At 38.6% G+C, this 20,501-nt stretch overlaps 2 protein-coding genes across 2 annotated transcripts; both read left to right on the forward strand.

Annotated features, from left to right (window-relative positions):
• Positions 1 to 356: 356 nt before the first annotated feature.
• LOC125901391 (lysophosphatidylserine lipase ABHD12-like) lies at positions 357 to 6,787 on the forward strand. Its single transcript, XM_049597080.1, has 12 exons — positions 357 to 686; positions 2,181 to 2,283; positions 2,503 to 2,622; positions 2,807 to 2,837; positions 2,922 to 2,967; positions 3,926 to 4,052; positions 4,166 to 4,203; positions 4,388 to 4,467; positions 5,560 to 5,642; positions 5,857 to 5,935; positions 6,042 to 6,175; positions 6,287 to 6,787. The coding sequence occupies exons 1-12, from the start codon at positions 584 to 586 to the stop codon at positions 6,312 to 6,314; spliced, it is 972 nt and encodes a 323-aa protein (XP_049453037.1). The 5' UTR covers positions 357 to 583; the 3' UTR covers positions 6,315 to 6,787.
• A 1,718-nt stretch (positions 6,788 to 8,505) lies between these two features.
• Positions 8,506 to 19,579, forward strand: LOC125901218 (lysophosphatidylserine lipase ABHD12-like). The gene is made up of 12 exons (XM_049596775.1): positions 8,506 to 8,608; positions 10,341 to 10,443; positions 10,570 to 10,689; positions 10,873 to 10,903; positions 10,994 to 11,039; positions 12,706 to 12,832; positions 12,938 to 12,975; positions 13,337 to 13,416; positions 17,447 to 17,529; positions 18,779 to 18,857; positions 18,943 to 19,076; positions 19,258 to 19,579. The coding sequence occupies exons 1-12, from the start codon at positions 8,506 to 8,508 to the stop codon at positions 19,277 to 19,279; spliced, it is 966 nt and encodes a 321-aa protein (XP_049452732.1). The 3' UTR covers positions 19,280 to 19,579.
• Positions 19,580 to 20,501: the final 922 nt, after the last annotated feature.

Below are 20,501 nucleotides of genomic sequence, written 5' to 3' on the forward strand. Positions count from 1 at the left end.
GACCCTCATGGCGGATAAGGAAAAACTCCCTAAGAAAAACCCCTTAATAGAAAAATAACATAAAATAAAATAAAATATAATAAAATAAAATTTAATAATAATAATAATAACAATAATAATAATAATACACACCATTACAGATCATTCTGGATATTCATTTTGATATCTAAATTAATTTTTAAAAATAATAAATTCTTTGTTTTTACTCAAGTAACTCTTGAATGCAGGTCTTTCACTTGTAACAAGAGTATTTTTACATGTGGTCTAGCTATGTGAAAAAAACTTCAACACCCACAATGCCTTGCGGTGCCCTGTCGTGACGTTGCAACACAATGACCTGTCAGCTGGGCGTGTTTGTTGCTCGCAGTGTTTGAATCACTGTATCAAATGTGAGCAATCAGCAGCAGAGGAAATGATTAGCTGCAGTTGAACATTGACCTATTTTTCTGTCTGCATGTAAAACAGTCGTGTTGTCTGGAGGAGAGCTCTGCTGGATCCTTCCTCACTCCACCACTGAATCAGGGGAAAGGGGACATTGTGTTTTTGGAGCTGCAGACAGGAAATACTGTCACTTGAAGCAGCAATGAAGAGAGTTGTCTTATTTTTGATTACTGTCTACGCCTCAGTGCCCGTCATCCTCTACCTGTTCCCCTGGATACTGGGACATGTTATATTTTCCCACCTGTGTAAGTAATACGTTTCTTTTTGTTTATCTCTGTGTTTATCCGATGTACAGTCGCTACATGTTCATGATTCATAGTGATCTAACAACAGCTGTTTGTCATAGCAACATAATGCTTAGATAACCAAATGGGTCATACACAGTGTTTTAGTTTATGTTATAATGTATTATGATACAGTGTTCTAACAGTTATACACTGAAATAGCTGTGTGTTGACATTACAGTGGGCATTATGTTATTGTATGTCATTACACATCATTCTCATTATGAAAATTTTACTTATTTAGAAACATGCAAGATCCATAAATCTACAAAGATCCAAATGTGAATTCTAAATAAAGTAAACTGGGGTTTAATACTTTCCTAAACCTAACATACATAACTTTACTTTCTTAAACTTAACCTATGAACTTTTCTTTTCTAAACCTAACATAACTTAACTTTCCTAAACCTAACATAACTTTCCTAAACCTAACATACGTAAATTTACTTTCCTGAACCTAACATAACTTAACTTTCCTAAACCCATGTAAGTTTACTTTCCTAAACTGAACCTACGAACTTTACTTTCCTAAACCTAACCCATGTAACTTTATTTTCCTAAACTAATCCACCTGACTTTACTCTTCTAAACCTAACCTACGAACTTTACTTTCCTAAACCTAACCCATGTAACTTTATTTTCCTAAACTAATCCACCTGACTTTACTCTTCTAAACCTAACCTACGAACTTTACTTTCCTAAACCTAACCTACATAGCTTTACTTTTGTAAACCTAACTTCCGTAACTTTACTTTCCTAAACCTAGCCAACAAAACTTTACTTTCCTAAACCTAAGGTACGTAACTTTACTCTCTTAAACTGAACCTACGAACTTTACTTTCCTGAATCTAACATACGTAACTTAACTTTCCTAAACCTAGCCAACAAAACTTTACTTTCTTAAACCTAATTTATGTAACTTTACTTGCCTAAACTTAGCTTTATGTTAAGTACGTAGCATTATGTTATGTACGTGACATGACAGTTCCTAAACATGTTTGTTTTCCTAAACCTAACTGACATCACTTGCCTAAATCTAATTTACATAATTTTACATGCTGAATTCTAACCTACGTAACTTGGCGCTAATTCATTGGATATCATACAAACCTTTATAGGAGGATACACTAATAATATGCTAATAAAAAAATACAATGCAAATTTATTGCACAGATTACATATGATAGGTTCCCCTCGAAATCTACACCTTTGAACAATATATTAGGATAAGATGTATACGTTACAATATGATATGAATCAATTCGATATGATACAATATGATAAATACAATAACACAATATTATGTGATATAAAACGATGGTATATGATTTGATACAGTACGTTACAATATGATAATACAATGCAATATGATGTAATACAGTATGACAGGATATGATCAGATACTACGCAACATATAAACATTATACTGACCTTGAGTGCTCTTGCCTTCCACAGTGAGGTTTCCATTCTTTGTGGATCTCAGCAGACCTGAAGACGTGCTGAACCACACATGCAACTTCTACCTGGACACAGAGGCGGATGTCTCAGTCGGTGTCTGGTAGGTCGTTTGTATGCTCCTGTTTTGTCCAATGAAGTGCACCAGTTCTTGAAAAGACCATGAGCACATGCATCTTCTTTACAGGTGGCTCCTGAGTGAATGGGACCATAATTTACTCATTTATCTGCACGAGACCACTCAAAACAAAAACCCTACTGAAAACACAGGCGTATTTGTTTGTCTTTCTGCTCCCTAGCTCTCTATCTTTGTGTCTCACAGGCATACACTCCCTGCCAGCCAATGGGAAAAGGCCGCGGGGAGAAGCCCTGAGTGGTACCAGGAAACGCTGGGAGACGGCAGTCCTGTTATTATCTATCTCCACGGCAACGCAGGGACCAGGTGGGATGAGAGCAGCATTATAGGGACCCTTGAATTGATTCTAATGGAGTCTAGTGGGTATCACATGACTGCTCAGGCTCCTGGGTTTATCCACAGGCACAATGAACACAAGGGATTGTGGGTCACAGTAAATGAGACTGAAAACCATTTGTTTGTATTCATTGCTCTCATGTCATTTCTGCAGAGCCTTAATTCACAGAGTGGAGCTGGTGAAGGTACAGTGCCTGTTTTAAAGCTTTTTACATTGAGCAATTTTGACTTTTTGCTTTAGATAAAATTCTGATTTTTGTGTGTTGCAGGTTTTTAGTGCTGCAGGGTACCATGTCTTCTCTTTAGACTACAGAGGTAAGATGCTTATTTTTGCTCTTTAAAGGGATAGTTTGGACTTTCTGGGGTTGTATGAGATACGTACCCATAGTCAGTGCATAGATAGCAGTCAGCACGCCCCCAGTTTGTAGAAGCAGACAGGAGTAATGACACATAAGCTAAGCAATGTACTGCAGTGGATGGGGGCAGCAGGAAAACGTATTTTAGCCACCTAAAAAAAAATCACTATCAGCTTAATAAATGGACACTATATTTAGAATATTTTCATTGCTTTAGTTGCCGTCATACAGTTATTTCCAACGAGGAACCGAAGATGTTATATAGCTCTTTTCAAAGCCAGACTCCATTGAGGAAAACCGTGATTTAACACTTCATCACTTACTTATTACTTTGCCATTTAAAAGTTTTAGTTCAGATTCACCAAAGTCACACAATAACACAAACAAACCAATTGATCGAGGCTGCGATATACCAGCAGCTCCTGTGTTTAGTGAGCTAAGATTACTGTTTTTCTAAATGGAGTCTGGTGGCTTTGATGAGAGCATAGATGGGCAACTGAAGCCGTTAATGGCTTCCCTGTCAGAAATTGCTGTCTGACAGCAAGGTAAAGTGATAAAAATACTCTCAATATGGTGTACACTTGAACGGATTTAGCTTTTCTCGGGTGGCTAAAATAAGCAGCCGTTCTCAGCAGTACATTGTTCAGCTTCCTTGCTGGCTATTTATAGCCCAGTATCTACGTATTGGCCCGAAGAAAAGAAAAATGGTTGATTTGACACTCATTATTATTATTATTATTATTATACATAAATCAGTGAGGAAGTAAACCCAGTATAATAAACACAAAGGAGTTAAAGTTGTGTAGTTTATTCAGGTGTTAAACATATTATATTATTGATGTATTGTCCTGTTACTCACTGTACGGCATTATAAAGATACATTCATGATTTTGAAGGTTTCTGTGTCTTCTCTTGAGGTTTTGGAGACTCCAGTGGGGAGCCAAGTGAAGCTGGAGTGACCAGTGACGCCCTCTACCTGTACCACTGGGTAAAGAAACAGAGCAGAGGTCCTGTCTATCTGTGGGGACACTCGCTCGGCTCTGGGTCAGTTTCTCTAACGATGAACTACCACTGTCCATGACATTAATATATACGACAGATGTATAAGAAATGTATAATATGAATTGTTATTTTTGTTGTTGTTTGTTTTCTTGTAGGGTGGCAACAAATGCTGCATTGAAAATACAAGAGCAAGGTGAGTTCATGTCTTTAAAGGACCATTTCATTGATTAAATCTTTTTCTCGATTCAGTCTGACACCATAATATTGATAAATATTGACTTTACAAGCCTTGGAATTTAACTATAATACTCCATTCATATTTTTTGTTCCTTTTTTATCATGTTCTTAATCATTTTTGTTACTGTCTTTGCTATCAGGGTCTGTGGTTGATGCTTTAATCCTTGATGGAGCATTCACAAGCATAGAAGAAATGGTCGCCAAGCATCCGATCGTTAAGGTGAGACTAGCTGGCAGGTTTTTTGTCAGTCTGCAGCTCCTCAACACAGTTATCCAAATTTTTATCTTGTTTTAAAAGAATGCCATGTGCTTCTTTTTTTTTTACTGCTTTTTTTATCGCAAATATTTGTAGGAAAATGAGAAGAGAATTTTTGATTAGACAGTTGAGACCATACAGGAGCTGAAGAGATAAGAAACACTGGTGAAAGAGGAGGGATGACGTGCAATAAAGGACAAAGTCGACTGGATTTGAACCCATAAAATTGTATTTATATGACAAGACTACTGAGCTCTGCTGCTTCATCTGAGAGCAACAGTTAGACTGAGTTTATGTCATGTGGTGGGGGGCAAGTGGACACAAACTCAGGAGAATGCAGCAGGCAACAAGTACTCCAATATAGAACTTTTTAATAAAAGGTCTGAGCAGTTAGATCACCACATGATTCCCATTGGTCAAATGCGGAGAACAAATTTTATACACTCAGGTGTGTGACAATCAGTTGGACTTTAACTTAACTTCAACAGTTAAAAGCAAAACTGAAGATCACATAATGAACCCAGGATCCAAGAGAGACTGAACTGAAAAACAGGACTTAAACACCTCTGTCACACCCAGCAAATGAGAGAAAATGTACCTCAAAGCTTGTTGCACATTGTTTCAAATAAACATGGTCTCCAACACAGTAAAATTCAAGATGTACCATTTTGCTGATTTTTTGGGGCTGAATGCAGCCCCAGACACAGAGCAGTCGGTGACAGTTTAAATTTATAAGGCCTCAAATTAAAGAATTTCTTATTAGACCCAAAGATTTCATGAGATCTAAGATCCAAGAGATATTAGAAATGTCAAAATCTCTAAACAAAAAATTTAATTGGTAACACAGGTCACCACCTTGACCTGTGGTTCCAGATGAGGAACCACGGGTCAAGGTGTTCTGCTGTTTCACTGGGTGTCCCCCAGGGGTCAGTATTGGGTTCACTTTTATTTATCCTCTACTTCATTTGTATTCCGAGAGTATTTGTATTTTTATTACTACAGTACACAGGAAATTGCAAAATATTTCTACACAGATTGTACCCTGTTTTCTTCTAGATGTACAAGTTCCTTCCAGGATTTGAGGGCTTGTTTTGGAACATATTGGAAAGGAACAACATTGTGTTTGCTAATGACAAAAAGTAAGTATGCTTTTTATTATTTATTTGTTTTATTTATTTTGAAGTGCTCATTTGTTGTTCTTATTCCACTTCTTGGTTTACTGGATTTGCAGGGTTTGCAACTTTTGCCTTATCTTGTAATAAATGCTGAGAACAGAGTGCAACAGAATAAGATAAAATAATCCTAAATATATAGTTAACGAATCCGTCTCTGACTGTGAAAACATCTCCTCAGTTTAAAGGTCTTGAACAGCCCACTCCTTATCCTGCATGCAGAAGATGACCATATTGTTCCTTATCACATGGGTCTGAAGGTACATTACATCTTTATGTATGCTTCCTTTTACTGTGTAGATCATTTCCTTGTGGATATTGCTGCATCTTTGTTGAATTACTTCGCTTTTTTTTTTTTGTCCGCAGCTGTACGAGATATCACTCCAGGCTAAGAAAGAGTATGACAGAGATGTTCAGGTTGAAATGATCACCTACAGTGCAGATCTTGGATATGCCCACAACATGATCTACTTAGATCCTAATCTGTCAAATGTTGTCGGGTAAGTTTTGTCAAAACTGAATAAGAAACAGAACAAGAAAACTGTGTCTTTCATCGTAAACCCTGTCTATAAACCAAAATACGTGTGACATTTCATCTGTTTTTGTTGCAGAAAATTTCTACAAAACCTGAGACGGTAGATCTCCATCCTCCAGAGATGTAAACAAGACCCAACAGATTTATTTTTATCACAAAACAACAGCTCTGATTCAACATGTTATATTACACACTAAGTTTTTATTTTAACACTGGAAACAATACTGTGACTCACACTGAAGTAAAATAAATAAATAAGTTAATAAATCTTCTGCCTGTAATATAGACAGGATTTGTAGCTCAGTACTTGAAGCATAAAGTCGTAGGAAGGTGATTAAATATTCAGTTTAGTCAGCTGCTCTGTTGCTGCCTTCCTACTGAATTCCTGACGTGCAGAAACTCCCACTGATCCTGTCGGAAAGCATTTCAGACATGAAGATGATTATTTAACCTCACTCTCCACGCTGACTCCTGGTTCACTATCTGTCGGTGCGAAAAGACTGTAACAGATGATTCTTTTAATGCAAGTGCTTTGACTTCAGTGCTCTGACAATAAAAAGTGGTCGGGAAATTAGAACGTGCAGATGTGATTTCTGAGACACCCACAATTCTTGTAGAAGGTTAAGTGATGTGTGACTTAAAGGTTAAGAGCATGACGAAGCAGTCAGTGATCTGTAAACATAATAGGCAGCCTCTCAGTTGTGACACAGCCTCACATTTTTTTCCAGAGCTCTGGCTGTTTCTTCAATCGCTTCTCTCAGGACAGATGAGTTAATGTCCTACCCTGCTCAGAAGTATTAAGCACTTGAAATTAACTTCACCTCCACCTGCTGTGACATCAACATTTTGCTTGTGTATCAACGCATCAATAATTGTAATCCAGTAATATGATATATAATAATGTAACACCATTAAAAACCAGAATATTTTAATATTTAAAGTACATTTTTTAATGATATTTTTGGACTTGCCAAACTTTTACATGTAATATCACGACTACCATTACGGCTATGACAAAGACCCTCATCACTCACAATGCCTTGCAGTGTAATTCGGGGAAGTTGCAACACAATAACCTATAAGCTGGGTGTGTTTGTTGTTTGTTTTGTTTGAATTACCATATAAAGTGTCAACCAATAATAGCAGGGTAGACTGGTTTCACTTAAACACTGACTTATTTTTTTCTGTGTCGTTTAGAGATGAGCTCTGCTGGATACCAAAGCTGTCAAATAATTGTAGCGGTGTAAAAAAAAACAATGACATTTCTCTTTGAATTGAAGTGGAGCAGTAGTATAAAGTTGCATGAAAAGAAAAATGAAGTGACATAGTGGTACCTCAACTTTGTACTGATGTACAGTACTTGAGTAGCAACATTCCAACGCTGATTGGTGTTATCTCGTATGTCAGAGCACAGTGTTTGTACACTTTGCATAATGCACTCTGCAAAACACTGACATGTCTTTGGTAAAGCTTTTCATCCTCCCTCTTTAGGTCCCTCGACCACTGTTTGCAAATGAGCTAGGCACAAAGTGCACTGGTTAGTCTGTAGAGGGTGCTACTATAAAGCCCTAAATCCAGTGGTGGCACGTCCCTGAGTACATTTAGTACTGTTCTTCAGCTGTTTTACAGTAATCTGCTCGAGTGTCTCCACTTTATCCTCGTTCATACTTCGACTCTCATACATTTCAGAAGTAAACAGTGCACTTTATACTCCACTGCATTTTCTCTTTTTTCTTCAGTGACCATCTGAATGACTGGAGGCAGATGGACAAATAAGCTAATGTCCAACCCTGCTCAAAACTATGACACACTTGGTTAAAAATATTTACATTTTTAATATTTAAAGCACATTTTTCAATAATGCTTATGTGCTTTTGCTCAAGTAAACTTTTGAATGCAGGACTTTCACCTGTAACAGACTCTCTTAAATGTGGTATAGCTCCTACTTCCACTACTTTTACTACCACTACTGCTACATCAAAGAACGTCAACATCCACAATGCCTTGCAGTGTAATCTGGGGGTGTTACAACACAGTAACCTGTCAGCTGGGTGTGTTTGGGTTTTTTTGTATACTTTGAATCACTATACAAAATGTCAACCAATAATAGCAGGGTAGATTGGTTTTACTTAAACGCTGACCTTTTTTTTCTGCGTCTCATAACACACCTGTCGCCTGGAGGAGAGCCTCGCTGGTTTCTCTCCCACTTCACTATTGAATCAAGGAACAGCGAACAGAATAGTTTGTTTTGGGGTTTTTTGCTGCAGAAAGGAATTAATTTCACCTGAGGCAAGAATGAAGATAATTCTGTTTGTTGTGATGGTGGGCTACACCTCACTGCCTGTCATTCTCTACCTGTTCCCCGGGATACTGAGCCTTGTCATATTTTCTCACTTGGGTGAGTGATGTCCCTTACTTGTCCAGAGTGCTCATCTGATGTACAGTGCATGTTCCATCACTATAACTCACATGGCTGTTTGTTGAAGCAGAGGTAGCCAAATGGGTCATGCAGTGTTGTAGTTACTCAGTAAAAGTAAAATAATGTATTAAAAGAGTATTCTTGAGGTATTCTAACAGTCGTGCAGAGACATGTATGGTGTATAAACTGGAATAGCTGGTTAACCAAGTGATGTGTAAATGTTGCGGTGGGAATATGTCATCAGACATCATTCTTGTGATGAAAATTATATGTGTAAAGATTCAATAAACATACAAGACCGACAAATTTACTGATGGATGAGAGGCTCAGCAAGAGATGTAAACATTAATGGTGGAGTCCTTGACTGACCCAATGTAGTTCAGTGGTGCTAGGGCGTGGATTGAGCTGATGGGTGTAGTTCAGTGGAAAGAACAGCAAGGTATGTGGATTATCTCGAGAAACCGCGTCATGGCGTCTGGAAAGCGCCATTGTTGATCACTTCCTCAAATGTATTTATTTGGTGCTTCGAGCATCACGAGTCAAGTGTCATCCATTGGAGAGAAGGCAGACATCTCTACGACTCCAAGTCTACAACTTCTATATCTCCAACACTCAGGAACGCACACCAAAACAATCTAGATTGATAATAGCGCTACAGATAGAGGGAACATTGTGTATTTTTGATTTGGGGTTGAACTGTCCCTTTAAACAAAAGTTGTCAAACTTTGTCAACTATAGATTACAATTTTCTTGGAATCAGTCATCATTATGACAGAATAACAACACAGTAATAGCATTACAATATGATTCCACTGAAAGTTATACAGCAATAGGACATGATACAATACGGTAGGATAGGAAATATAGGATAGGATGGGACTGATACAGTGTGATGTGAAACAAGACAATTCATCTATCCATCCATTTTCTGTGACTGTTTATCCTCTTAAGGCTTACTTATACTCGCTTTACGTACAAAAAATGGATATGTCTGTTTTGTTTCAAATGGTGTAAACGTAGCAGCCAGTAAATGGCAGTACAGACAAAGTCAAAAGTTTCACACAACAAACATGGCGATGGTGGAGGAGGTCGTAATAATGCACCTTTAAATGGAGGCAGCATTGTGGACACTGATGCTGACTCACTTGAAATATTCCACACTGCCTCTATGATCTCCGGTGGTACTGCACAAATGGGTACGAAATGAACACAGAGTACGGAAATAAGGTTATGTCTGTATCCATATCCATCATTGAGCATATATAAGCCCTTAAGGGTTGTCAAACATGTCTGAACATTTTTGAAGAGCTGTTTTCAACTGCCATCACATTCACAGACGCTCGCTGACAGTCTGTACGTCAGGGCCTTAATATGTGTGTGCAAATGCTTCAGTGCCTTTCCCATGACACACCTATGGGTAAACCTATTTCCCTGTATGAAGAAATAAAGGCATGGCGTTATGCTGACTGCAGAGAGCGAGCAAGCACCTGTCAATTTAGAATGATTCTGATCCACTAACATAGGCTCTGTGGAAGAACATTTCTAAGCACATATCACTACATGAGGCCCAGTGTGAGTCAATGTGAAACAATATAATACAATATGATACAAGACAATGTGATGATAGCGCAGTGCAACATGGTGTGATACAATATGGCGGGATATGATTTTAAAACATGATACTGACCTTGTGTGCTCTTGCCCGCTGCAGAGAGGATCCCATACTTTGTGGATCTCAGCCGACCTGAAGCCTTACTGAGCCACACATGCAACTTCTACCTCAACACAGAGAAGGGAGTCACAGTGGGTGTCTGGTAGGTCATCTGTGGGCTCCTGTTTTGTCCATTGAGGTGCACCAGTTCCTGAACATACCATGAGCATGTGCATATTTAGTACAGGTGCCTTTCTCCTCTCTTGCTCTCTATCCTTGTGTTTCACAGGCATACACTTCCTGCTAGCCAATGGGAGGGGGCTGTGGGGAAAGGCCTGGAGTGGTACCGGGAAACACTGCGAGACGGCAGTCCTGTCTTTGTCTATCTCCATGGCAACTCAGGGACCAGGTGGGATGACAGTAGCAGGATAGGGACCCTTTACTGATTCTAATGGAGTCTAATATCACATGACTGCTCAGGCCCCTGGGTTTACTCCCAGGCACAATGAATACAAGGGACTGTGGGTCAGAGTAAATGAGACTGAAAACCATTTGCTTGTTTGTATTCATTACTCCCATGTCATTTCTGCAGAGCCTTAAATTACAGAGTGGGGCTGGTGAAGGTACGGTGCCCGTTTTAAAGGATTTTACAAGTTCAATGAATAGCTTTGACTTTCAGCCTGTGATGATATTGGGATTTTTGTATGTTGAAGGTTCTCAGTGCTGCAGGGTACCATGTCTTCTCCTTTGACTACAGAGGTAAGATGCTTATTTTTGCTTTTTAAGTGATAATTTTCTGCTAAATACAACCTCTAATCTTCTTTTCAGAGTCAAGGATTTCCCCCCGTTTTACTGATAAACTTATGATTTTGAACTATTGACATGTTTCGGAATTCTGCTACACAAAATGACACATCATGTTCATCTACAGTCCTCAGCTGTAAAACATAGTTAAATACAATCAACTTTCATATTTCTGTATCTGTGATTGTTGCTTACTGTTTTTTGGCAGCAATATTTCCTCCAAATCCCAAATTAGTTACTTTGGATTTATTAACGTTATGGGAGTTTTAGTTTGCTCTTTAGAGGTCTAAAAGGGAGTTAGTGGATGGTGATGATAATGAAAAAAAATGCTTGCTGCATTAGCATGCTTGCTAACCGCTTCATCCTCTTGAGGGTCGCGGGGGGGGGGGCTGGAGCCTATCCCAGCTACATCGGGCGAGAGGCAGGGTACACCCTGGACAGGTCGCCAGACTATCGCAGGGCTGACACATACGAGACAAACAACCATTCACACTCACATTCACACCTATGGACCACTTAGAGTTATCAGTTAACCTAGTCCCCAATCTGCATGTCTTCTGACTGTGGGAGGAAGCCGGAGTGCCCGGAGAGAACCCACGGAGTGCCCGGAGAGAACCCACGCTGACACGGGGAGAACATGCAAACTCCCCACAGAAGAGCTCCCACACCTGGGATCGAACCAGCAACCCTCTTGCTGTGAGGCGACAGTGCTAACCACCACACCATCATGCCACCCTGGGGCTGGAGATCCCAGCCAAAAAAAGGGAGGTTGCTTAACCAGACACTCCGCTGGCTGTCACGCCCGGCTCATCTCCCTTGGCTATGTACTTGAAACTAAACCAAACCAAACAAAACCCTGACCACAAAACAATTTGCATGCTTCAACCCAAACAAAAATAAGAAAAAAAAACATGTTACATCATGCTGGGGAACGATTCAGGCAGAAAAACCATCTCCCATGTGTGTCTGTCTCACCCACCTCACCTTTTATTGTTGCTCTCTCAGGTGTGGTGCACCTGCAGAAGGAGGAAGACAGGTAAAGAGAAGCAAGAGAGAGAAAGAGGGGTGAAAGAGACAGACAGTACATGATGGAACCTATATGACCACTGTGACAGATCAGAAACTGAGAAAGACACTGAATATGTACAGACTCAGTGATCAGAGCCTGATCATAGAGACTGGTAGACACAGTCAGACCTGGCTGCCTAGAGAAGACAGGCTGTGTCAGCTCTGTCCTCAGTGACAGGTGGAGACAGAGCAACATTTCCTGCTACAATGTAGCACATATAAAGACATCAGAACAAAGGTTCGATCCCAGGGTGGGGGAGCCCTTCTGTGTGGAGTTTGCTTGTTCTCCCTGTGTCAGCGTGGGTTTTCTCCAGGTGTGGTACTTCCTACCACAGTCCAAAGACATGCAGGTTAACTGGTGACTAAATTGGCCGTAGGTGTGAATGTGAGTGTGAATGGTTGTCTGTCTCCACCATCCACAACTCCACCATCACAGTGGAAACAGAAAAAGTGCATACCTAACTGAAGTAAACCGTACTGTACTGCTCGGTGGAAACGGGGCTCTAGTGTGGCTACTATTGTGATTTTGACGGTTTACATGTCTTCTCCTGAGGTTTTGGAGACTCCACCGGGACACCAAGTGAGGCTGGAGTGACCCATGACGCCCTTTACGTGTACAACTGGGTGAAGAAACAAAGCACAGGTCCCGTCTATCTGTGGGGACACTCGCTTGGCAGTGGGTCAGTTTCTCTAACTACCACTGTCCATGACATTAAGAGATACAACAGATGTATAAGAAATGTATAATATGCATTATTATTTTTTTGTTATTTGTTTTCTTGCAGGGTGGCAACAAATGCTGCATTGAAAATACAAGAGCAAGGTGGGTTTATTTCTTTAAAGGTCCTGCATTAACAAACTAAACCCACACAGGTGATTTCAATCGTCTTGGCTGATTAGACCTCTTCTCAAATCTGTGTGGGCAAGCAGAGACTGATGGACATCAGTCACTCTTCTGTTAGTTTGCGGATGCCTAATCAGCCAGAATAGCTCACAACACCTGAGTGGGTGTGCAGGTCCTTAAAGGGCAAGTGACTTCAAATGAATGATTGCAGGAAATAACAAAGTAAACTAACAATCACAAACTACAACCTGCATTTTATTCTGAAAAATCATTCTTTAAACTGTGTATGGCATTATGAAGTCCATAAATATTGACCTTTTGTTACTGTCTTTTTTATCAGGGTCTGTTGCTGACGCTGTAGTCCTTTATGCACCGTTCACAAGTATAATGGACTTGCTAGGCAACAATTCACTCAATAAGGTGAGGCCCATTGTTACATTTTTTTGTTGTACTGCAGAATTTTTAATTAGACAGTTGAGAATGTACAGAGGTTGAGAGAGCAACAGTTAGACTATGTTTAACCTTATAAAGCTTCAAATTAAAGTATTTTTTTTTAGATCCAAATATTAAGAGGTATTTACCATGTTGAAATCATGAAACAAAAATCCCACTGGTGATTCTATATCTATATTTTTCTTTCTTCAGTAAGAATCATCTTCAAATTATTCTCTACATCAATACTTGAAAACATCCACCAAGTTGACTGATGTTAAACCACATAATCAATTCTGTTCTTCTTCTTTTTTTTTTTTAATCTTTATTTCGAACATAGATAAAATAGAACAAAATGTAGGCGATCAATAAGGTAACCAGTCATACAAGAAAAACAAACAAACAAAAAACAATCATAGTAACAGAGGTAAATAAATATTTAGCGTTCGAAAAGAAGTGGGTAGAAGTGATGCACTTATCTTGACCTACCCCTTATTTCAAGTAATGTTGCTACAAATAAATATAGATTCAGCGATGCATAATAGTATGCATACATACATAATCAAAGAAATACAATCACAAATGCAAGTTGGAATACTTCTGGTTCTAACTATATGTAAGTGATATGAGAAAACCTAGTTGTAATGTGGATTGGATACCTGTGGAAGGAAGGTACTTACTATGCCAGCTGTGCTTCATATTCATGCAATCTACTGTTTTTGAACAATCTTTTAAATTTGTTTAAAGTGCATGCATAAAGTCCATGTTTTGACTCCTTTGACTGTGATGCTGTGATATTTGGAATTAGTTCTTACCAGGGGTTTATTGAACATGTCAGATCCTCTCAAGTTATGGTGCTTGTCTCTTGCTCGGAACAAATTCTGAATATTTTGTGGCAATGACTGATTTTTAGCTTTATACATAATCTGTGCAGTTTTGAGGTTGACTAAATCCTTAAATTTGAGTGTTTTTAGTTTGATAAAGAGTGGGTTTGACGGTTCACTGTAGGTAGTTTTGTTTTACTATTCTTATCGCTTTTTTTGTAGTGTAAATATTGATTTGGTGTTGGTACTGTACGTGTTCCCCCACACCTCCACACAGTAAGTTATGTATGGTAGTATAAATGAGCAGTACAGAAGGTATAATGACTTTGACACAAGAGATCTTTAACTTTGTAAAGGATTGCAACTGATTTTGATATTTTATTTTTAATATAATTAATGTGTGGTTTCCAACATAGTTTATTATCAATTATTACTCCAAGAAATTTTATTTCAGATACTCTTTCTATTTCTATATCATTTATTGTGATTTTTTTGCTTGTGGAGGTTGCACGATTTCCAAATATTACGAATTTAGTTTTGCTCAAGTTCAGTGTTAGTTTATTGTAGTCAAACCAACTCTTTAGTTTTTTAAATCATTTTCCACATCATCCAGAAGCCGTTCCAAGTTGTTACCACAGCACAATAAGTTGGCGTCATCTGCAAATAATATTGTTTTCATTACTTTGGAGATTACACATTTCACTGATGTATAATATAAACAGCAATGGTCCCAGAACAGATCCCTGTGGAACCCCACATGTGACATCCATCAGATTAGAGTTGACGTTATAAATATGAACATATTGACTTCTATTTTTCAGGTAACTACTTACCCATGTTAAAGCAACCCCTCTAATTCCATATTTGAATAACTTGCTGTTGTTACTGAATCAACAAATTCAATTATTGCATGGGCAGTTGTTCTTTTGGATCTGAAACCATATTGCTGTTCACATAGTATATTATTTTTTGTGATGAATTCATTTAGTCTTGTGTAAAATATTTTTTCCAGTATCTCAGAGAACTGTGGGAGTAATGATATGGGTCTATAGTTTGTGAGTATGTGTTTATCTCCAGTTTTGTATATTGGTACGACTTTTGCTGTTTTCATTTTGTCAGGGAAAACTCCAGTTTTTAAAGATAGGTTACAGATATATGTGAACGGTTTCACCACACACTCGATGATTTCTTTAATCCATATCAATGTTGTTGCAGTCTGTGGATTTCTTGCTCTGAAATGATTTGACAGTATCCAAAATTTCTTTCTCATCTGTTCCCCTTATAAACATTGACTTGGTAATACTCTTGGTTGTATTTTCAAGGATTTTTTCAAAGATTTCTCCACCTTCAGTTTTTGCAGTTTCTTTCGCCAAACCAGGACCAACGCTGACAAAGTAGTCATTAAAATCATCAGCAATTTGATTCATATTATTTGTAATGGAATTATTCAGTGCTAAAAAATAATTTGGATATCCTGGTTTTCCAGTTCCATTTTTTATTAAGTTGTTTAGTACTTTCCATGAATTTCTCATGTTATTTTTGTTGTCTTCCAGTAGTTTGCTATAATAATTTTCTTTACAGCATCTTAGAATTCTAATCAGTTTATTTTTATATTTCTTATAAGAGTGTTCGGCTTCTGCTGTTTGTTTCTTTAAGAATTCTTTATATAATAGATTTTTTTTTTCTTACACGCATTTTGTAGTCCCATGGTTAGCCATGGTTTATCAGGAGATTTATGTTTGATTACTTTGTTTACTAGTGGACAGTGTTTGTTATAGAGCGATGTAGTTAGGGTCAGAAAATGTCCATTTGCTTTATTTACATCATTCACATATATTTTGTTCCAGTCTTGGTCTAGCAGGTCCATCTTAAGGGAATTAATTGCATCTTGTGTTTTATGTCTGATTGTTTTTATTGTTTGAGTGTCCCTGTTGGTCCTAATGTAGCTCTGTACTAGTGCAAAAACTGATAGATGGTCACTTGCATCGTTTATTATTAACCCACTAGTTATTTTCCTGTCAATAATATTTGTAAATATATTGTCTATTAGTGTAGCACTGTGTAGGGTTATTCTTGTTGGTCGAGTAATTGAGGGATATAGACTCATACTATACATAGTGTTGATAAATTCTGCAACTGTGGTGTTTTCAAGTGGATTTAAGAGATCAATGTTGAAGTCTCCACAGATGAGGACCATTTCTTATTAGTAATTGAATCAAACGATGCAGTATTTTCTCCATGAAGGTTTTTAAACATGACCCAAGGGTCCTGTAGATACAGCTAATAAGAATATTTTTTGACTTTTCAATCTCAATTTCAGTGGTGATACATTCCATGATGTTGTGCAGTGTTAGTGACATGCTTTTTACAATTTTACTATTGTAGTTCCTATCTACATATAGGGCAACCCCCCCTCCCTTTTTCCCACTTCTGTTTATGTAGTACATGTCATATCCCTCCATACCAACCATATCAACTTGATCCTCATTTAGCCAAGTCTCTGAAATGGCTACAACTGTAAAGTTTTTGTTAAACTGTGCTAAGCAGGCTTTGATCTTGGAATAGTTACAATTGAGGCTCCTACTGTTGAAATGTATAACTGATATTGTTTCATCCATTGTTATGTTCTGATTGAATTGTTCGTCTGTATAGTATTCACAACAGTGATTATGGGTGCTGATGTAGAAATTGTTTTCAGGATCAATTTCATATTCTAAATCTTGTGATTTGTGCTCTGTGTATTCAAATGTTTTTAGTCCCAGGTATTCATGCTCCATTAAGGGTGATGGTGGTGGATCAGTACTTGTCATGGGGTCAGTTCATTGGATGAGTTGTGTCATTGCTTGTAGCAACTGTCTGAGTTTTTAACTGCAACATTTGTCCAGTTGTGTTGTCTTTGATGACCAAAACCTTGGATTCTTCCGGTGATCCTTTCAGTTTTATGTAAACCTTACAGTTAGATGTCCATGTTGACTGGATTTTGTTTTGTTTTCTCAGGATGCGTGCTTGTCTTGCAATGTCAGCATTTTTCTTGGTCAGATGTTCATTGATGTATACACTGGTTCCTCTGAGCTTTCTTCCCTGTCTTAACAGTGTGATTTTTTGTTTCCTAAAGTATTCTGAAAGTATTTGTGGTTTTGCTCTCACAATACACAGGAAATTACTAAATATTTTGTACCATGTGTTTTTTCCAGGTGTACAAGACGTTTCCAGGATTTAAGCAATTGCTTTGGAAGACATTGCAAAAGAACAAACTTAAGTTTGCAAACAATGAAAAGTAAGTACTTTTTTTTTTCTTATTGTCTATGGACCCTTTTAGGGCCGATGTCACAGTGACGTCAGTTTGTTAGCTAGAGGCAAAACATGACTCTCCACCACAGGGCTGTAGGCTACATAGGAGTCTTAAAATGTCATCATGTTGTTATTGGGAGCCAGAAAACGAGGAGTCATGACTCAAAACTTAAATTTTATCACATACCAGCTGTCACTGCCCGTCAACAAAAACAAAGGAGTGGAGGCTATCATCAGAGATTTCTCTGTAACGCTTGTAACGCTCTGTAGCTTCGATAACAGAACCAAGTGGCGGAAACTGTTCAAGTGTCATCCTCCTTTGTGTGGTGTGCGGTGCTCTGAATAACTAAATGTTAGACATTCAGACACCACTCTGAATTTACAAACGGTCCAGTTTGTGCCAGAGTGCGTTGCAACACCCAGAATGAATATTTCTGAGTGCACAACTTGCTCTGTGGAGAATTGTTTTAAGCGGGGTCTCACTCCGAAGTCGTCGAAATCCGGCATTTTGCATTGACTTGCGCTGTCAGAAACCAATAGAAAGAGGTGTCCTTTACCATCGGCATGATACACGGCTGGTTGCTGTTATAGTTTAACGGCGCCCGGCGGCATCAGGGGGAAACACAGCTGGACAAGAATGAAAGTTAAGGTGGTGGATGGGTCCAACAAACACCAACTTTCACCAAACTTTCACCGAGAGAGCGGTGTTTGTGTCCTGAATGTTCTTTTTTCCTAAACCTGACCATGTGCATTTGTTGCCTAAACCCAAGTATGTGCATATCACGTCAAGTTGCAGTGTGCACCAACGTAAATTTCCTGTAAAAGCGGAAGAGTATTTTGAAAGAAGACAATGCATGTAACAGGCAGAACTTGACACAGCCAGAATGTCAACAACCAATGCACCAAGGGTACCTTTCATGTTGTATGTGGATGTGGAAAGTCCATGACCAAAACGTTAATCTGTGATGAGGTCGGAGTGAGAATATGTTATTGTTTTACCTCCAGCTAAGCCCCACCCACCTAAAAACATCATCCTGTTTACCAACTGTAAAAGGGTCTATTTGTGGCTCGTATTCTAATACGTTGTTTACTAATTTTGCAGGGTTTACAACCTTTGCCATTTTTTGATAAATGCAGAGGGCAGTGTACAAAAGAATATGATAAAATAGTGCTGTATAAACTTAATATTTCTCTCTCTGACTGTAAATATATATTTTTCTCCAACGTCACCACAGTGTGAAGGCCTTGGAAAGTCCACTCCTTATCTTGCATTCAGAGGATGACGATACTGTTCCCTTCACGATGGGTCTGGAGGTACAGTGGGCCTACATGTGTGTTTAGATCATTTTCTATGTTGCTGCTTCTTTACTGAATTATTTTGCTTTTTTTCCATCTCCAGCTGTTCAGGATATCACTCCAGTCTAAGAAAGAACGTAACAGAGATGTTCCGGTTAAAATGGTCGCCTACAGTGCAGATCTTAAATACGATCACAGCTTTGTCTATTTAGATCCCCATCTAAATGATGTGGTCAGGTAAGTTTTTGTCAAAACAGAATTTTAAAAAGCAAGTTGTTCATGTGCAACAACATCGAAAAACAAGTGAAAAAAAAACTGTTTATCATTAAGTTAGCTGTATTTTCCTTGTAAACCGTGTCCATAAAACAACAGAAAGCAACAGGAAACAAATGTAATATTTCATCTGTTTTGTTTTCAGGAATTTTCTACGGAACCTGTAAAAGAAGACCGCCTCTCCCACCTTCAAAAAAGATGCAATAGATTCTAGCATACCGATTTAACCCTGTAAGACCCAGACATAGAAAAAAATGAGCAATTTTTTTTGACCTCTCAGATATTGTTTTAGGAGGCCTCTGATGTAACTTTTTAGGGAAATGTTGTAAATTTGTAATGTTGGGCATAGTTGGGAGCAGAACTTCTGTGTTTATACTCACTTTGTCTGAACAGATATACAGAACATTTAAGTATTCATTTGCAGGGTTGATTGCTTACTTAGCCCCATAACAGTATATATCATGAGTAATAATCACACAACAATCATAGTTTTATGAATAAGCATTTATTAATAAAAATATTGGGAAAAAATGTATTTACAAAACTTTTTCCTCCGTCACTTTCAATGTGGTTTGAATGAAGTCTGTGTTCACTTGCAGTGATAGTCCCTAAAACAGTTCTTTTCATCTGTGAAGCACAGGCGAACATTGCACTTGCTACACAGTGTGTTTGTGTATCCATTATTGCAGTGTCTGCAGCGTCCTCTCTTCGTCTTTTTTGGGAAATGTGCAATCATGTCTTTGTGTACATCCAGTGGGGGGTGGTCCGATGACCTCTTGGCTGGGGGACTCACATCTGTTGAGGATGGTCTCTTCTGAGGATCCAAAGGGCTCCCTGATGTCACCGTCTGTGTGAATGTGTTCATCTTCCCTAAAGATGGTCGCCCTCTCTTGGGTGTTGTGTTGTGTGTGTTCACCAGGATGAGAGAGGATGCAAGTTGTACCTGAAACTGCCTCCTGTTCAGTATCTCTTTCTTGGTCATCTTCAGAGCTTTACAGTCCCGCTTGTAGAGGAGCCAGGCGTTAATCACAGCAAGGATGATGGTGTGCCAGAAGATGTACATGTACCAGCGGTGGGATGTCATGGGGAACTTGTACTTGGCAGCAAACATCATCTGACAGTCCAAGTTCAGATTTGGCTTGTCGTATTCCATCAACACTCCCTTGGTACACATCAAAGTCAGAGATTCCAGTTCTCACCCACAGTTTGAACCCCCATGGGTGTGGCTTGCCACGCATATATTGCTTGATGTTACTGAATCTCCCCTTGAAAGGAATCATCATTTCATCCATAGAGCTGTGCTCTTCGGGTACCACCTGCATGGTCTGAGTTTCCAGAGTTTGTCCTTCTTTTCCATCTCTGACACAGTCAAGTTGTTTATAAAGTGTA

Source organism: Epinephelus fuscoguttatus, linkage group LG14, assembly GCF_011397635.1.
Source record: "Epinephelus fuscoguttatus linkage group LG14, E.fuscoguttatus.final_Chr_v1".
Lineage (NCBI taxonomy): Eukaryota > Metazoa > Chordata > Actinopteri > Perciformes > Serranidae > Epinephelus > Epinephelus fuscoguttatus.

Bases quoted from the DNA above. Each gene is read 5' to 3' on its own strand.
- LOC125901391 (XM_049597080.1), top strand. From the start codon at position 584: ATGAAGAGAGTTGTCTTATTTTTGATTACTGTCTACGCCTCAGTGCCC. The intron at 4,053-4,165 runs GTCAGTTTCTCT...GTTTTCTTGTAG, and splicing joins GGACACTCGCTCGGCTCTGG to GGTGGCAACAAATGCTGCAT. The intron at 4,204-4,387 runs GTGAGTTCATGT...CTTTGCTATCAG, and splicing joins ATTGAAAATACAAGAGCAAG to GGTCTGTGGTTGATGCTTTA.
- LOC125901218 (XM_049596775.1), top strand. From the start codon at position 8,506: ATGAAGATAATTCTGTTTGTTGTGATGGTGGGCTACACCTCACTGCCT. The intron at 10,690-10,872 runs GTGGGATGACAG...TCATTTCTGCAG, and splicing joins CATGGCAACTCAGGGACCAG to AGCCTTAAATTACAGAGTGG. The intron at 12,976-13,336 runs GTGGGTTTATTT...CTTTTTTATCAG, and splicing joins ATTGAAAATACAAGAGCAAG to GGTCTGTTGCTGACGCTGTA.